The sequence below is a fragment of the Daphnia magna genome, linkage group LG3 (assembly GCF_020631705.1).
Source record: "Daphnia magna isolate NIES linkage group LG3, ASM2063170v1.1, whole genome shotgun sequence".
In the NCBI taxonomy this organism is placed as follows: Eukaryota; Metazoa; Arthropoda; class Branchiopoda; order Diplostraca; family Daphniidae; genus Daphnia; species Daphnia magna.
In genome coordinates, this window is record NC_059184.1 from 6,734,419 (window position 1) to 6,752,309 (window position 17,891).

Below are 17,891 nucleotides of genomic sequence, written 5' to 3' on the forward strand. Positions count from 1 at the left end.
AAATTGAAATATAATCCGTGAACGGAAATTCAACATTGAAATTACATCAACACATTAATTAAGTGGTTTTAATTAATCAATGAAAATTAAGAATTAGGCACATATATAAATAATGTAAACAATCCGTAAACGGAAACAAATCGTGTAAACATTGTAATACCTGTAATACAAATTTTACACTGAAAATTGAAATACAATCCGTGAACGGAAATTCAACATTCAAACTCTGAAAAAAGGAAACATGACTTCATACTTCCGCGAATGGATTCAAATCTGAGCGCCTTCGAACTATTATACTCACATGTACGGAGGAAAGGTGGCGCAACTGAAGTTACTTGCCCATCAGTGAAGGGAAACGGATCCGTTGGTCACCACTCGCGGCATCCGTTTTCATGGAATCACATACTTGGATCTGAATCCGTTCAAGGGTGAAGACTGTGTTGCCACGATATATCGTGGAAATCGACCCATTCCACGATAATAGGCTCCTCCCCTTCTGGGCGGGGCTAGCCATTCCACGATGGTTTTCCACGATATACCGGTACACGGTACACGGTACGCGTACACGATATACCGCGGCCCGTCAATTGAGCTACGATATCTATTCTATATTCAAATTATTTGTTCGGAATATATCTAGCCATTGTGTATTTAAAATATTAACTTAAATGGCGTCCAATTATTCGCCGTTAACTACCCATGTTCTAAATACTGCCACGGGAAAACCAGCAAATGATATGCAAATCATGTTGCATCGAATGAAACCTGACTCATCATGGGAGATTCTCAGAGAAGGGTATGAATCGTAATTTTCTTAAATGCTGAAATTTTAATTTTACAAATAAATTTGTGTGGAAAAATGCTTAAATAGGAAGACAAATGAAGATGGACGATTACCAGGCCTGTTAGCAAAAGAGGAATTCTCAGCTGGGATGTACAAAATGTTTTTTGATACTTCTTCGTATTTTAAGGAAATGAATATCAGCACTTTTTATCCATATGTTGAGGTACTGGTTTTTATGCTATTTCTACAATATTACAAATAAGTAATTCATTCATTCTAGGTAATATTCAACATTGTAAACACAAGTGAACACTATCATGTACCACTACTTGTAAGCCCATTTGGTTACAGTACTTACAGAGGAAGCTAGATTTCAATAGATGGATAGATAGATTTGCCATATTGAGCAAAAGTTCTTTAACATTTTGAGGTAATATATCAAAGGGTGATTGTGGTAAAGAAATACATACAATTATAACTACCTGTTGCTGAAGAGTGTTTGTTCATTCTCATGGTTTTTCTGTCTAATACTTCTCCTGTTCATTGTAGTTTTATTATTTTACTGTTTCACTAAACTTGTGTTTGATTTCATATTTATGGTTCTCTAGTAACCAAACAAAGAAGAAAATCTAATTACACAGACTCCACGTGTGATGAGGTCATCATTTTATTCACAAAACAACGGCACAGCACTGGACAGAGACAAGAACTCCCGAATTCAAAAAATGTCTCCTCGAGGTCACATTTTTTAAATAATAAAAATTTTGATTATCCCTATGGTGTGAGTAGCCTTCGTTTGGTTGCTAACGCGGAGATGCAATTGGAAAGAAATTTTTCGAGTAACAGACGTAGATATTCAATAATGTAGGGAACAGCGCAAGATGTAAAGGATTCCAGAAACCAAAGACTGAAAAACCAACAAAAACAAAGCGAAACTTCTTTAGCCGGCTTCTCGCTTAGAAAAATTCGTTCTCAGATATTCAGTTAAAAGCAGAAACAAACAACAGAAGGAACAAGTTGAAAGCGAAAACATGTAAATAAGAAAATAAAGGTACAGCCAAAATATCTCCTAAATTATCTGCTTGCGGATAAACCAGATTAGATTTTTAAAAAGTCTAAAACTTTAAGCCGTTTCCCAATTAACGGATTCCACTGATATAAAAGAACTCGTGGTGAGATTTCGTACAAGACGATGATAAAAAGCCATCTAGCTTACAGCGAATGGCACTTCACGCAAACCTTTGCGATACTCGTTGCTGCAGCATCCTTGATAGGCCTGAAAAAAACCGTAGCAGTCCGAAGTACTAAAATTTTTCAAAAAAATATGGCGGAACCAAGAAAATCGATCTAAACACTGCTGTGTATTGTTGCTGGACTCACAGCACGATCGACCGTTAACAAAAAATGAATTCATAATCCAAAATGCTGTATGACTATCTCATTAATGTCCAAGTCGTGGTTTTCTCTTGATCCTAAAGTAGAAGTTGATTTATATGATGGCAGTTATGCAAATAGAATATGTCACACCTTTAGCTGTATTCCTTTAAGCTTCAAATCGTCCCTAATTCGATCACAGGCAGTTAGTAAAATTTTCCTAGTATTGACTGCATCAACTGAATCGTCCTAGAAAAAATGGGATTGAACAAAAGCACACTTAGAATTATGAACATAAATTCTGGAATGCTAAAACACCTTTCCCTGTTGATTAGACTTCATGTCTAAAGCACATTGGCGGACTTGACTTCTAAATTCAACAAAGTTATCAATAATCGAAGATGCGTCCGTTTCCGTGGTATCAACCGAATCCCCCTGTAACGTGAGAAAAAAAATTAATTCAGGCCTATTGCATAATAATTGTAATGTTACTACGGCAGAAGTTAATCCAAGATTACTGAAGTATTTGGATACAAAGTTCAGTACACTAGCCACAGCCGCGATTCCAGGATTGTGATCCGTTGCTTTCCGATTCACGGTATTTGAATTATTAATTTCTTTCCGAGTTAATAGTATCAACTTTCTAACAGCACTGGTGGCTTGGGCAGTATTGAAATCGTCTCCCAAGTAACTTTTGACCATTGATTCAGTTTCTACTAAGGTCTAAAATTGGCACTGTGTTAAGAATGTGGCAAGCAGCAATAATGAAAAATTATACAATACAGTCAGCAACAATTTGGAATTAATCGAAGACTGAAGCACAGTGTTGTTCCGTAGAAAAAACCGACATTCTGTGACAAATACACGAACGACATCCAAGAAATCTTTCGCCAGCCTCAAAGAAGCCTCAGTCAACTCAATGTCTTTAAAAAATAGAAGTAATAACAAGAATAAATTAAGAACAAACACAAATAACTTATTTGTGTCGAAGTATATACAAGTTTACCATTCCTATAACTGGATATTAGGCACATCATACGAAACTGATCTGCTGAATACGTTTGCAAAAATTCTTTGATGCTAACCGTGTTCTTCAAGGACTTTGACATTTTCGTGCCACCGGACAAACGCAAAAGATCTTCGGAGATAAGTGACAAATTAGAATTACGACAAGGATGGTGAATCGCAAATAACAATTTTACTTACTACTATGTATCCAGTGTCCAACCCACTGGGGAATTTCATGATAGGCGCAACATTGAGCTTCTTCGTTTTCGTGGTGAGGGAAAAGTAAATCTATGCCCCCCGAATGGACATCCACCCATGAGCCAAAAACGTAACTAGTTTTCGAAATGCTATCAGTCAAATTTACCGTTAAACATTGGTAAAGTTATCGTTGTACCTAGCCATGGCAGAACATTCAATCTGTAGAATCCAACAGACTAGGTTACAAACAGTGAAAATTTAGAAAAATAAAAAATCTTTACATGCCAACCGGGTCGTCCTTTACCACCCCAACTCGGTGCCCAGCTAGGTTCAGCGTCAGACTTGGCTGCTTTCCACAATGCAAAATCGTTACTGTTATTCGAGTTTTTCGACTCCGCCATTGATATCTGGAACGGCTTTAACTTTCCATATTTATATTTTTTTTCATAGGCGTTGATGTTGAAGTAAACAGATCCATCGTTAGTTGTATAGGCTAACTCTCGATGTAGTAACGCTTCAATGAAGGATATTATTTGAGGAATAAAGTCAGATACTTTGGTTAGTACCGTTGGTTTCTGAACTGAAAGGCTACCCAAATCATTTAAGAAGGCCATTTCATACTTGCTGGAGACTTCTTTGAAATCAAGTTTCTGAAATCATGTCTAATCATGTATGAAATGAAGAATTATTATGGAGAAAAAGTCAGCAAGAATACCTCATCAATGGCTTTTTGAATTATTTTGTCATCAATGTCTAGAAATGATTATGTAGTAGAAGTTTCTTCAAGACCACATGTCTTACAATATTACTCATACCTGTTATGTTCATAACTTGAATGACATTTAGATTAAAATATTGCTCCAAAACCCTCCTCATAATATCAAAGTTCATGTAGCACCTATAAATTATGAGCAGAAGAAAAAAATAAAAGGGAAGAGGTAAAATGAAATATATGAACGTTAATTGAATACCATGCATGGCCAATGTGAGCGAAGTCATACACAGTTGGGCCACAGATGTACCTTGAACAAGAAATTTAAAAATATATTTATGAATAAAATAAAATGTGTTGTCTAGCTTCCAATTACTATCATTACATTAAAACATGCAATTTTTCAAGGGTTATTACATGCAACAGAAGCTTAGCTATGTATTGCTTTTGTTTTTTTCAATAAACCACAAACAAATGTAAATAAATTTATTTTTAACACCAGAAAAAATATGCGATAATAGCTGTAATAAATGAGCTAATCCTTTTTTTTTCTATGTTTTTGTCACAGTAACGTATGACTATTATGATTATTACCAGGTCAGAACATTTGGCTGCTTTGTCAAAAGCGGCGACTTTTTCTTAGAAAATGAATCAAAAACATTTAGTCCTGAAACGGGATTCAAGGGGACAGATGAAAATTTCCTTCTACATGTTTTAATTCGCTTTCCGCAATATTGACTACCAAGACGGAGAATTAGCGGTAACGCCATGAATAATCAATGACAGCTGTTTTGGCTGTTCAATTGGGACAGAGAAGGACAGCCGACAGGGGCGTCTGCCGTGGTCTGCCGTTAAAGCGAAGCCCTATCTTCACATCCACAGTGTCATGGAAACCTGGTTGGTCAAGGCCTCAAGGCAGAGTAATAGAATTAGGGCTCGGCCCCGCGACGATCGGGTACGATTTTGGCCAAACCGCGCGGTTCCTTTTTTTTCAAAAGGCCAAACCGGTGCGATTCGGTTTATCAATTTTTGGGAACCGATCGCACCGCGGTTTCCGCGGTTTGTTGATACACACCGCGGTTCTTACTAGTCACACCGCGGTTTTAGGAAAAACAACAACACACCGCGGTTTTAGGAAAACCCGCGGTGTGATCCGTAAGAACCGCGGTGTGACCCGTAAGAACCGCGGTTTTAGACAGTTTACACAACAAGTTTTACACAGTTTACACAACAGTATAAGTCGTAAATTATGTGAAAAACCAGTTGTATTTTTGCCCACATCATTACAACAATTTTCTTAATCATCATTCGTCAATGTTTTCAATATCGAATTCAGACAGATTGTGGGAACGTGAATCAATTTCGTTGATCAAACCGGCTTTAAACCATGAGCGCAAGCAGATAAGGGCTTCAACAGTCTCGGAATTAAGGCTCATCCTAGCAATTCCAAAACAATCTTTTCCAGTGCTGAACGCCCTCTCACTGCCTGCACTAGTGGCTGGAATGCTTAACATATCTCTAGCCATGTTTGATAATTTAGGCCATCTTTTAGACCTTTAGTCCCAGTAACTTAGTATATCGGTCGGATCACAGTTACTGGGCTTGGTCTCCTCATTCACATACTGTTTCAATTCATCTGCTTTTGATTCAGTAGTTTTTGTGGATATAATAGCAGCTATGAAAGAATGGTCCTCGTTTACTTGCCATTGTGCATTCAGTCAAACTCAAACAGCTTGTGGTGCGAATGTGACTATACAGTATACAGCATTCAGCATAACAGCAATGCCTGACAGCCTGACCTGACTCAATTAAGTGTCAGTCATAGGGCTCGGCCCCGGTTCTTGAAAACCCGGTTTACCCGCGGTTCGTCGCCAAAAAAAGTCGCCCATGAGTGATCCGGGTAGTCTAATTGCCAAAGTGGGTAGGCTGGGCGGATTTGATGGGCAAACCGGGTATACCCACCGCCATCTTGGAAAATGGCGGCTTGCAAAGCCCCAAGTTAAATTAAAAGGAAGGGTAGCAAAAAAAAATTTTTTGTGGCGGGAAATTCAAAGGGCGTCACTTGATTTCAGGGAAAAACTCGGGTAATCGGGTAGGAAATCAGGGATAACCGGTTTTTGAACCCGGGTAATGGAAACGGTTTTCGAAATTGTGTTACCCATATGGTACCCGGGTAGGTAGTGGGCACAAAGTCTTAGGAACCGTTACCCACCGGATCCAATTTTTTTGCCGAGAAGACCTACCCATTCGCCCAAATACCTACCCATTGGACACGGGGCCGAGCCCTAGTCAGTCAGTCAAAGTTCGAAGTTCAACTCAGGTCCCACCTGGCAACCATTGGCACCACTTTACGCTCAACGCGATTTGATTGGTTGATTTGAAATTTCCGCCAAATTTTCAAAAAATTTCAAAATGGCGGCGGTTCGCACCGGTTTGACGAATTCCAAACCGAGAACCGCACCGAAGTCAAAAACGGCTAAACCGAACCGACGGTTTGGTGATTTTTTGCCGGCAAACCGCGGTTCGCCCCGATCGAAAACGATCGGGGCCGAGCCGCAGACTACCGGTATTGTAAAAATGTTCGCATATGATATAGCGATTCGCAAACGGTCAAAAAAGTTTTCGCAAGACAAGTCTAAGTCTACTACTACAATCCCCTTCGTATCATCAGTTGATAAGCTTATCCTTGAGTCTTGTTAAATTAGATTTTATTAGCATTTTTCTAACTGCAACCGTTCGTGATGGTAAATCGCTAACAGACTTTTGGACTAGCAATCCCATTATTGGGAAGATTCGTATCCAATGACTGGAAATGTCTATAGGATTAAGAAGTCCAACCAACCTTTATATATACCGTTAATTTGGTGCACTGAAGATCCGTAGGTAACGCCATGATGCACTTTTCTTATAAAATTTGCTTTCAAATCATATCTGAAAAACGGTTACCTGTCATTGGCAACACATTGGCGGATACAATTCGACGTTATTGTAAAATAAAACTTAATGACAAATTTAACGTAGGACATCCAGAGACCCTAGCAAGGAGTGTAATCATGCTCATACTATAATTGTTCTTAACTTTTATTTGTGAGACAGAAGTACGATGCAGAAATTAGGTGTATCGTGTATGGTAATGTCCACAATTCGGTTAAGCTACGAATTTAATTTAAAACTGTATTTATTGGAGCAGTAAGTCTTCCAACTAATAAAACGAGATCATTTCTTCATTGCATGAAGTACACGGCTAAGAGCTCCCACTCTATACAGTTCTGTTTTAGCGTTTGCACTTGGAGTTTTTGCATGCTTTTTCTTCGATTTTCTCTTCGGAAGTGTTGTTGTTGTTTGTGACTGTTTCGTTTTTTGCACAGCTGGAACGCCTTCTGTCGCGGATTTCAATCTGTTCACGTCTTGAACAACCTATGACAAACATGACAAATAATGTCAAAAACCTGACTGTAGGATTCCAAAAGTACCTGAAGTGTAAAATGAGCTTTAGGTTTAGTGCCTTTCAAACTCGAGTCTGGTGTTCTCTTTGGCATCCCGCGAAGTGAATCGGGTCTACTAACCGACGACGCATTCCGACAATGGATCGCTGAAGGAGGATTGGTTCGCAGACAAACACCGTTCACCAACGCCGGCTTTGATTGAAAATCAACCAATATTTGACTCTTCACTTTTGACAATGTACCAGAAACGTTTGCAGAAGATTTGTCTTCTGATTCCGAACTGCTTGGGAACGAAACCGTAACAGGCAAGGCATTGTCGACACTTGGTAGTGTTAAACTTCGAACTAATTTCTTGTGTTTTTTTCTGAAGAAAACATCTCTAGGCTTTATCCTGTTGGAGGGTATAGTCGGCGATGGACCACTTCTTGGAGATGCTGATGCTGAAATGTATGATTTTAATGATGGCGATCTAGACGGTGAAGGAGAAAACGAGTTTGACCGCGAGCGCGTCCCACATGTCAAATGGGACATTTGTACGTTGAGTTGACTAATACATCGTGCAACCTTAAATGAGATCAATGTATCAGTCATGAAAGAATAAAACAGCATAACATGGAAAACATTACATCACCTGTAAAAAATCCGTTTTTTTATGAGAGCTATTGACCAGCAGTGAAAACCTTCTGGACTGAAAACATCTTCTGGCGTTCTCTTCTTCAGGGCTGTTAAAAAATTACGTTTAGTACGGAAAATTCCTCGTGTATCGTCAACTGTGTAACAGGGTAGAAAACTAAGCCTCAGCTATGAGTGTGATCATACTAGAATTCAGGATGCAAAGCTAAATAGGATTGTGTGCCATACTGGGAAAACAAATCTTTACTGAAGTCTTCCAGCAACCAAGTTTTCTGTTAGCACAGAAATTTACTGTTTGTTTCAAGATAGTCTAGCCACAAAAGATATGCTTGATCTTTATGGACATTTCAACAAGTGAAACGCTTGCTTTGCCAACTGAATTCATATCAGACCTTTTACCGAACCATCATTGGCCATCAGAGATAGATCATAACACAAATTGTCGATAGATCAGAGATCATACTCCAATCAGAAGAAAATTCACGAAAAATACACAGCATTCAACCGAGTATTTTACCTATCTTCATCAGGGACCTTGACGTATACCGGTTCTTCTGCTGTAGAACCCGCGTTTGATAAATAACGCAATGCACGTTCAATCCAATGGACCTAGAGCAACTTCATAAATAAAATAAATTAGTTAAACAGTAAAATCGACCAGGAAAAAAAATGAAATAAAGTACTGACCACATAAGCCATCCAAGTATGTTAGCAAATAAAGGTTATTAAAAAAAATTTATCATAAGTCAGATAATGCTATAGCATTATTAACATTATCATAGCATTATCTTTATAACGATTGGGGCTTATGGCAAATCTCAGACAGGAAAAGCAGAAAAAAAAACTTACTCTAGAAGGAGTCGAATTGAAGAAATTTGCTAGCGTTTCACAGAAGATATAACCAATATCCTGGTAGTCCTGTATAGTAAAATGAGTTTGCACAGACGAACTATCCGATCCGGTTAGGGTTCCGCAAACAGAGGCTTCAAGCGTGTAACTATATTGAACGCCAAGCTGTTTCATAACTACTCTCCCCGTTCCTTCTTTAGCACGCTGAACAACGAATTTACAATTTTCAAAATCAAACTAGTAAAATGAATTCGAGTATTAGAAAAAAATCAATGAAGCCAATGTTAAACAATTCAATGCAAACCTTGCCATTAGAAGCTTTATGCATCATCAGCGGGAAAACCTGCTCGATTAGGGGAAGTTCGTTGACGTCTTTATCTTCACACCCATAGATGAATACATTGTGCTTTCGGGAATGGCTATGAAAGTCACAGTAGAAAGCAACAGGCCTTTCTTCCATTAATCTGTTGGAGAAAAAGAATAGAAAAAGAAAAAATTAAAATAAATAAAAAATAAATAAATAAAAGTAATAACAATGAAATTATTCAAGATAACTCAGCGGACAATGGCATACAAACACTCACTTTCTTATTAACATTTTCACATGCCAAACCGATGGATAACATTCCCTGCTGACGACACGGTATTGCCGATTTAGGTCGCGAGCAGCAAGTGAGCATCTGGTATTACCAACAATCACTCCGTCAGGATTCAGCATTGGGATAATTTTAAATATGAACTTTTCTCGCAACTCCTGAAGTTTGAAGGTTATTAGCATTTTAAGTAGCTATTTAGAAAGAAGAAAAAATCATCTACTTGAGCACAGGCACTAGAACCAGTCAAAAAGTCTAAAACACCATCCATTATCCATGAGCTCGGCGTCTCTCCTGGATGCACTCTCGCCGTCAGCACGATTCCAGATTTCTAGATATACAGTTGGCAAACAATTAGATTCCTTTAAATAAATTAATTCTAGTTTTTGTTTCATGGCACTACCCCAGAATCTTCGGTGCTAGGACTAGTTATAGTCAAGACATGAACACTGTTACCAGCCAAGCTCCGGCATAAGAGGCGGATTTTGCAGTACTGCGCGCGTTCTTCATCGTTCTACAGACAGCAAAATGAAATTGCATCCAGCAAAATGTTTACAAAGGGAACCAATTGCGAGTTTTCTTTTACCTGAATAAGAAGTAGCCTATCTTGTAAATGGGAATAGGTGTACGGGTAGCAATAAGCTAAGTACACCGTGTCGTCCGAATAAGGAAATTCTAAAGTGAAGCTCAGGGTGTGCGTGGGATTCATACCTTCTCTCCTGAAACAAGCAAAACAAAAAAAAAATTTATGAGGGTGAATAGAAGAATTCCCTTATTCTGCAATAGATTACACGTTATCGTTTCTGTAATACGCAATTCGGGTACCACATCGGCTCCAACCGATTCCTTCTATATCAACGCGTTTTTCGGAATACATCAGAGGTTTCATTCCTTCCAGATAAAGACTGTCAGCCTTGGCGAAATTAACAATCGAAAACCTAAAAACACTTATTTTACCACCATTGTTATGACGTAAAACAAACGAGATTTACCTGTAGGTTATTTTAGCTTGCATATTCTTAACACTAAAATAAAACCACTGCAGGTGTCGAGAGGTGTACAAATCAGGGCGTAAATGGAGCTCATAGAAATTTCCCGTGATTCTAAATACTTTTGACAAATTGCCTGACTCAAAACGTGACTCAAATAAGAGAGAGTCGTCTGGTACAAGAAAACGATTATCATCAGCTGGTGCAAGCCCATTTGCAGTGCTGGATCTGGTGAACTTGTTGAAACATGAAATCGTTACACTTGTACATTATACAAAGGAAATTTAAAATAAAATTGAAAGGATTACATATGGGGCTGCACTTTCTGGTATGTAACAATAAACCAGATCTCCTCCACTTTTTAGAACATCATCTCCCCAGGGAGAGGGCTCAGGTTCTGTTCCTGTTGCTTGGTAATAAGGTTCTCGTTCTGCAAGACATTGGACAATATGTTTTGGTGTGGCTATTGCCATCTGGAAAAACACAATATAAATTACTTGTCAGACTTTCAGCGCAGATGTTATAGGCCCAAGTCTTTGGACCTACTTATGGCTGAATATTTAAGCCTTAATGATGTGCAGTTTAGAGATTATTTACAGCTGTTGATAGACAAAAGCACAGAAGAAAATGAAAGCTTATGTTTTCAAAACAATGGAGAATCATAGCTAAGGTATGTAAGAAACATATTTGGTAGTTAGAACAACTTCAATCTACATGGAAATAAGAAAGAAAAATTTGAACACAGAAGGGCCATCACCTAAAACAAAACCAATTGTAAGACGGCCATGATTGTGTGATTGTGTGATTGTGTGCATTGGTGTGCTGTGTATGTGCTTTCTGTGCGTGAAAAAACCATCACAGCATTACAATTCACCTGGCATTCTGCTGGCCAACGTGGGGCTTGTTGGGGACCAAGCTCTCTTTGAAGAGAAAAGAGATGTCTTGGTTCACTTAGTTTTGGACTTGAGATCTCATTGTCAGTAGAAGGTAAAACTAATTGGGTGGTTTGGTTCAAGTTCAAGGTAATAGATCTAGTCACACCATTTTCTACACAAAATTAACGTAAAGACAAGAGCGCAAGATTCAAAAAGTATTTAAATTAATAAATAGGAATTGTACCTTTTTCCGTAGTATTGTCCATAGTCCTAGTACGTTTCCGTAAAAGTGTTAAGCCATTGTCGTGGCAACCAGACGATAGCTTGCTATCGAATAAATGACAGAAATCGATGATCGATTATCGTATAAAGCAGCGAAGCAATATTAAATTTTTTTGTTTTCCAATTGTGAAACTGAAACGTGAAACCCAGTGCATTGGATTTGGTACTTTTAGTCGGATTTGACAAATCCAAATCATTTTAACAAATTCGAAATCCAAATTAAATCATTTCGTAAAAATAATCTAAAATTTCAAATCAAATCCAAATCAAATCCAAATCAATCCCAAATGATTTTATTTTTGTCTAATCCATATCATTGAAATCCAAATCCAATCAAAAATTTTTTCAAAATAATTTAAAAGAATGCTCCAACCGCCCCGAATGAATGTTCGGGGCGGGACGTGAGCCCCGATTAGAGTTAAACTCTGGAACTTCGCGCCCAATTTAGGCGTTATTTGGTATTGACGTAAGTACCTTGCATAGTTTTTTTTTCCTTCTTTCTTTCTTTTTTTCTTTCTTTTTTTCTTTCATTCTCATTTTTTGGCAGCAACAAACAACAGAAAATTCGTGATGCCAGTAAATTATGAACGGAAACGGGAAAAGTTCGCATCATTTAATTGGCTAACGGTACCATAGATGGGAGTCGAAAACAAGTAAACACAGATTCGCGTTTCGGATTATGATATTATTGTAGTCTGGTTTTGCTGGAAATGTTAGTGCTGTACTTATTATTTCCTTAATCACGCATGTCAAACATTAACAAGGTAAAATAAGCAAGTGTTTCTCTACTGCTTGTTTTATTTCTATTACCTGACCATTCCTATGCCATTTTAGTATTTGGATATGGTTCACCATGAAAAAAAAATGCTTTATTGTTATGACATTTTGGACCATCTTTGTGGTTGTCTTAGGTATGTAAACATGATCTGTCAAATTCCATAAGCAGACATTAATCTTTCTCTGTTAAGGTGTTTATTGGTACCTACAACATTTACATCATGACTCACATATTTTACTGCCAAGCATTTTAGCTAGGGGATCAAGTTCCATTAGTGAACCAGCAGCTACTGTATTTTTTAATTCTATGAAAAAGTACTGCAATCTACCAACTCCTGATAGTGTTTTTGGCTTTGAAGGTACAATGTCCTTGTTCATTGTAAAGAACTAATCACAAAAGATTTCAATGAGTAAGTTAATGGTGGTTTTAACAAAACAGGTGATTTTGAAGAATCATATGATCTTTTAGGAGTGATAACAATATTTAGACATGGTGATCGGGGTCCATTGACTACTTTGGATGACAAAAGAAAAATAAATTGTAGTTCTTACATTACAGAACGTTATAAGAGACTAGAAAAATTTGTAAGAACATACAAATCTGAAACTCTTGCTGCAAAACTACTTCCGAGAAGGTGATACAGGAAAATATGTCATTTTTGTTACTTCCAAAATCTTTTTTCCTTTTCCAGTGATTTCTGTATTCCTGGGGTATTGTCTAAGCAAGGAGCTTCCCAGCTGATAGAGCTAGGAAATGGGTTCAAGGAATCATATGCAAAACATTGCAATTTCTCAGATTCTAATATTATTAAACACCTTTCAGCAAATACAACTTCATACAGGTATTGTTTTCAAAGATTAAATTTTATAGAATATATTGCTGACAATCCTATAATTAGTCGAACAATTCAGTCAGCATATTCCTTCTTATTTGGACTTGTGGGTTCAATGTTTTTAAACATAAACCTTCAAAAGTCGGGCGATGTGACTTTCTGTTCCAAATATTGCCGATGCGAAGCTGCAAATCGGTTTGAAAAATTGTAATTGAATAGACTTCAATGGCTTTCCATAAAGCACACAAATCAAATTCATCTAAACTAATTTATTTATTTATTTATTTTATATTTTAGGCACAAGTTTGAACTAAATGATCTTTTTAAAAGCGATGTCAGTCTAGCGCATTTTTCCCCTCAGGTGCGAAGAATCCTCAAAAACTCAGAGAAATCAAAAAAATCGATTCTACCTACTACTCTAAAAGACATACTTCTCCACTATGCCTGTCACGATGAGATTCCCGGCTGCTCTGCCGATGAATCTTTATGTGTAAACTCAACGACGATTATACCCTTAGATTATTACTTACAGCGTGAAGCTGAAGCAAGCTCTAGTGGCCTTAACTTAAAGAAAGCGGGAATTCTTCGTGCATATGGACTCTTGAACACTATTGATCAACAGATTCTGTCATGGATTAATATGTCAAAAAAGCGCAAAGCGCAAACTTTCCTCTATTTTCCCTATTTTAATGTTTTTTCTGGGCATGACTTAACTCTGATGTATATTCTCGCAAGCCTAGGCATTTACGATGGCTACCTACCGCAATATGCATCTCGGCTTACTTTTGAAGTTCTTTCTAAAAGAAGCCAATATTACTTACGTGTGTTGTGGAATGGCTTCGATGTCAGCCAAAACATTTGCCCCTCCTCTCAGACCTATTGCAATGCTCGTTTTCTTGCGACTTTCATCCGTTTTGAAATGAAGCGCTACTTTCAAACGGATGATTTCATGAGAGCCTGTAACCTCTAGTCTGCAGTCTATTTCCTTCCTCATCTATCACTTAAGAAGTCGCGTATACGTCAAACAGAATGTTTGTTTTCTTATTTCTTTTCACAATTTTATTAATACATTTACATTTTCTCTTCTTTGCCTACGAGTTCTAATTGTAAAAAAAAATAGCGAAGGCTGTTTTTCTTTCTGATTAAGGTAGACTAGATACTTTATACTTCTAGCTGTTAAGACCACATTAACACATCGTTTAGACTTTCATTGTCGTTCAGTAGGAATAATGGATTAAAGGGAGTTTCTCATAAAAGAGATCAAAAATAATATTAAAATCCTAGAATGAACTGTTGTAGGTAATAAAGAAGTAACATAAGGCGCCAAGGTACTGTGCTGCCATCGCATTTAAAAGTTTTTCTTTTTCGCATTAGTTATATTTTATATAGGCCTACGCAAGAAACATACAGATGCTGCAGGATTTTGAACGCTCGCTGTTAAATAACTTCTGCTCCATATATCGATTTATAAATTTCGATTACAAATGATTTGATGATATATAATAAAATTAACTAAAACAAGTTTTTAGGTTCTGTGCAAAATGTATAACGAATTTTTAAAATATTGAATTTTGGCAGAAATGTTCTCTTCTTCCGGGTTGCTGTTCACTGCAAACATCAAAATTTTAAAAGTTATCTTTTAGTACTGGAGGTCTACATCCTACATCGACGCCACCTTCTGCTGCGGACGCCATTGCCTAGGGTAGAAGTGTATTCCGCGGATACCCCGTTGATAGTACCGACAAATAAGTCAGATTTTAAGAACTTTTGACCACGGCGTAATGTCTCGCAACCGAGAAAGTACCAATACAGACAATAAAGTCTATGTTGGAGACTTAGGTAAGCAATTCGAATGTTTTCGAGTTATACATTAATCTTCTTATCAAGAAGAAAAGTGTCACCCCTGCTTGCACGTTGGCGAGTATTATTTTTGTGTAATCGTTAATTGTTATACGCACTAGGAAATAATGCATCGAAAGGAGAATTAGAAGATGCTTTCTCGTATTATGGAAGACTGCGAAGTGTCTGGGTTGCAAGAAATCCTCCTGGGTTTGCCTTCATTGAATTCGAAGATCCAAGAGATGCAGAAGATGCTGTTCGTGGCTTGGATGGGAGGTAGGAAATGAAAATGAATTATGTTGGTTGTTAGTGACTGCATTATAAGTAAATATTGTAATGAACATAATCATGGTAAACAAGAGAAGTTATTATTATTATAGCCTTATTCAATATCTTGTACAATTTTTCCATTGGGTGTATGCACCAATTTCAATGGTGCAACTGGTCAATTTGCATTCACCAGTTTTGTCATCATTATTGGATATCACTTTTCTGCTTTCCAAGTAGAAGTAATAAAGAATTAAACTGATCAATTATCAAATTACAGAACCGTTTGCGGCCGTCGTTGCCGAGTAGAACTTTCTACCGGGCGAACCCGTTCGCGTGGTTATAGCGGGCCATCTAGACGTGGAAGACCTTTTCATCCAGAAGATCGCTGCTATGAATGCGGCAGTCGAGGCCATTATGCTCGAGATTGTCCTTTGTACAGTCGTGGTCGTAGGCGGTAAGTTAAAAATTACCTGGTTTTAGTTCTTAATTCACAATGCTTTAAATTCCTAAACTTTAAAGCATTCTTTGGTTAACTTGAAGTTCTGAATAAGCTTTGAATAGATAATATTATAAGAGAGTAAAAAGAAAGAGGCTACATATGAAAAAATTACTCAAAATATTTAATTAATTGTTACTTGTTGATATGTTCTAATTTGTGTTAAAAAGGCAAGTCTCAATTGTGGAATTGTGACTATATGTTGAAAGTAACATTGGGTGGTTTATTGATGGCGTTTTGTAGGCCGAACGTCGGTAGCTTGAGGACCGGCGACGGTCTACGTTCTGCCAGTCGGCTAACAGCTAGTCCACGTGACGTTCTGCGCTGATAGACGCATTGATCAGCGTCAGTCCAAGTCTGCTAGAATGCCTCACTGCCTCTTCGAATGAGAGTCTCCGATTAGCCTCGTCACTTAAACTTGAGCAATTCCTCGTGGTTTGGAAGTGGACACCGTTCTACTTTCCTAATCCCTCATTCACAAACAACAAGACGGAAAATTTAACCATTCTGTACAGTAGCTCAAATTATTCAGGAACTACAGCATGTAGTATTTTCTGTTGTTCTTACCCAAGTGACCTCATTGAAGTGCTACGTCGTCGTACGCCTCTAGCTCCCGTCTGCTCTTTTAACGTCCAGAAATTCGTTGATCCACCTAAGACAGCAGCCGTTTGCTCCGTGTCAATCATTTGCCAATTTTTTCCACGAGAATCATCAAACCGTGTTTTTTTTTTTATTTTGATTATTATATTGTTTTATATAGCCCGCAAAATTAAAACAAAAATTTTGTTTATTTTTTATTTTCTGTCAATAGTGGTTCGAGAAGCAATACTCATTCACGAAGCCGCTCACGTAGCCGCTCGCGTTCTAGGAATCGCAGCCGAAGCCGCTCCAACTCCCGTCGTTCTAGGTCGCCAAGCCGTCCCAAGTATGAAGTTTAGAGTTTTTTTGTGTTAAATGAAAGCAAATGAGTTCAACTGTTGTCTTCTTTTCCAGGAATCGTTCGCGTAGTCGCTCTACATCCCGCCACTCGCGTCGTTCCCGATCCGTTTCCCGCCACTCTCGCCGTACCCGATCTCCTACCCGATCCAAGTGAGTGTTGTCTACTTCTTTTACACAACGATTTCATAACGACCGCAATTGGAATTAATACTTTTTGTCATACAGGTCAAAATCAGTATCACGTCGATCGGTGTCAGACAGGAGTCAATCGCGTGATCGCTCTAGAGATAGATCGCGTTCACGTGATCGGTCCCACGATCGATCACGCTCGGTCTCTCGATCACGCAGCAGGTACGAAATTAAACGCATTAATTTGTTTGTCCCGTTTGACCTATTTATCTCGTATTTAGATCTTCTCGGCGGAGTGTTAGCCCTCGCGCCAACGGCGACGATTGACAAATATCGACGATATGCTAACTTTGGGCAACAAACCATAATTTTTTTTTCTCTTTTTCTCCTCTTATTTTCTCAATTTTTTTTTTCTTTTTCCTTTTCTTTTTTTTTTTAAATATTATTCTTATTGTTTTATGCCACGTTTTTCTGGGTTATCTTTAGAAATAATGGCTGTGGTAGGAAAGCTATTCGGCCCAACGTTTTGCTTTTCTTCATTCTAAACTTTTTGAACACAAACCCTTGAATTTCACTTACCCCCGACATGAAACAAGACCTTTCCCCCGTCCTTTCGTCTCCATTACACTCCATCGGTATCCACCCCACCCCACCCCCCAACATCACTACCCCTCATCTTATTATTATTCAGTCGACATTCCACAGTTGGAACAGAACTGCAATACATGACTCATCGGAAAGTTTTGAAATTTTACGCTATTGTGTGGTAATTAAAAGGCAATGCACTCGATAATCTGTTTAACATTTACCGTATTCCATAAGCGTAAAGCTTTGCTATGAAGGATACTGCAGAATTTAGATTTCG

General features: G+C 38.0%; 5 protein-coding genes across 8 annotated transcripts; 3 read left to right on the forward strand and 2 right to left on the reverse strand.

Annotated features, from left to right (window-relative positions):
• Positions 1–532: 532 nt before the first annotated feature.
• Positions 533–1,265, forward strand: LOC116919586 (5-hydroxyisourate hydrolase). Its single transcript, XM_032925600.2, has 3 exons — positions 533–796; positions 872–1,007; positions 1,065–1,265. Exons 1-3 carry the CDS (start codon positions 669–671, stop codon positions 1,152–1,154), a joined length of 354 nt encoding a protein of 117 aa, XP_032781491.1. The 5' UTR covers positions 533–668; the 3' UTR covers positions 1,155–1,265.
• Positions 1,266–2,126: 861 nt separating this feature from the next.
• LOC116919585 (probable cysteine--tRNA ligase, mitochondrial) lies at positions 2,127–4,919 on the reverse strand. Of its 2 annotated transcripts, none has more exons than XM_045170934.1 (13): positions 4,671–4,919; positions 4,336–4,386; positions 4,180–4,262; positions 4,080–4,117; positions 3,646–4,014; positions 3,561–3,583; positions 3,365–3,498; positions 3,165–3,296; positions 2,942–3,081; positions 2,654–2,881; positions 2,477–2,593; positions 2,312–2,407; positions 2,127–2,256 (listed from the first exon to the last, which is right to left on the reverse strand). In XM_045170934.1, exons 1-13 carry the CDS (start codon positions 4,844–4,846, stop codon positions 2,218–2,220), a joined length of 1,626 nt encoding a protein of 541 aa, XP_045026869.1. In that variant the 5' UTR covers positions 4,847–4,919; the 3' UTR covers positions 2,127–2,217. The 2 variants fall into 2 exon arrangements, with proteins under 2 accessions (XP_045026869.1, XP_045026868.1); XM_045170933.1 differs by having other exon boundaries at positions 2,651–2,881.
• A 2,222-nt stretch (positions 4,920–7,141) lies between these two features.
• Positions 7,142–11,863, reverse strand: LOC116919589 (cytosolic carboxypeptidase 2). Its single transcript, XM_032925604.2, has 15 exons — positions 11,706–11,863; positions 11,461–11,633; positions 10,895–11,059; positions 10,590–10,822; positions 10,389–10,535; positions 10,184–10,316; positions 10,001–10,111; positions 9,821–9,928; positions 9,589–9,758; positions 9,309–9,468; positions 9,005–9,241; positions 8,673–8,764; positions 8,154–8,244; positions 7,550–8,086; positions 7,142–7,493 (listed from the first exon to the last, which is right to left on the reverse strand). The coding sequence occupies exons 1-15, from the start codon at positions 11,725–11,727 to the stop codon at positions 7,293–7,295; spliced, it is 2,580 nt and encodes an 859-aa protein (XP_032781495.2). The 5' UTR covers positions 11,728–11,863; the 3' UTR covers positions 7,142–7,292.
• Positions 11,864–12,284: 421 nt separating this feature from the next.
• On the forward strand, positions 12,285–14,439 carry LOC116919592 (2-phosphoxylose phosphatase 1). 2 transcript variants are annotated; one of them, XM_032925607.2, is made up of 7 exons: positions 12,285–12,507; positions 12,578–12,654; positions 12,712–12,879; positions 12,960–13,155; positions 13,213–13,362; positions 13,420–13,560; positions 13,651–14,439. In XM_032925607.2, exons 2-7 carry the CDS (start codon positions 12,597–12,599, stop codon positions 14,321–14,323), a joined length of 1,386 nt encoding a protein of 461 aa, XP_032781498.2. In that variant the 5' UTR covers positions 12,285–12,507; positions 12,578–12,596; the 3' UTR covers positions 14,324–14,439. The 2 variants fall into 2 exon arrangements, with proteins under 2 accessions (XP_032781498.2, XP_045026870.1); XM_045170935.1 differs by having other exon boundaries at positions 12,291–12,507; positions 12,712–12,930; positions 12,990–13,155.
• Positions 14,440–15,013: 574 nt separating this feature from the next.
• Positions 15,014–17,780, forward strand: LOC116919593 (serine/arginine-rich splicing factor 7). Of its 2 annotated transcripts, XM_045170936.1 has the most exons (8): positions 15,014–15,192; positions 15,315–15,468; positions 15,740–15,916; positions 16,770–16,883; positions 16,952–17,047; positions 17,123–17,248; positions 17,308–17,391; positions 17,428–17,780. In XM_045170936.1, exons 1-7 carry the CDS (start codon positions 15,135–15,137, stop codon positions 17,351–17,353), a joined length of 771 nt encoding a protein of 256 aa, XP_045026871.1. In that variant the 5' UTR covers positions 15,014–15,134; the 3' UTR covers positions 17,354–17,391; positions 17,428–17,780. The 2 variants fall into 2 exon arrangements, with proteins under 2 accessions (XP_045026871.1, XP_032781500.1); XM_032925609.2 differs by having other exon boundaries at positions 17,308–17,780.
• The last annotated feature ends 111 nt before the right edge of the window (positions 17,781–17,891 follow it).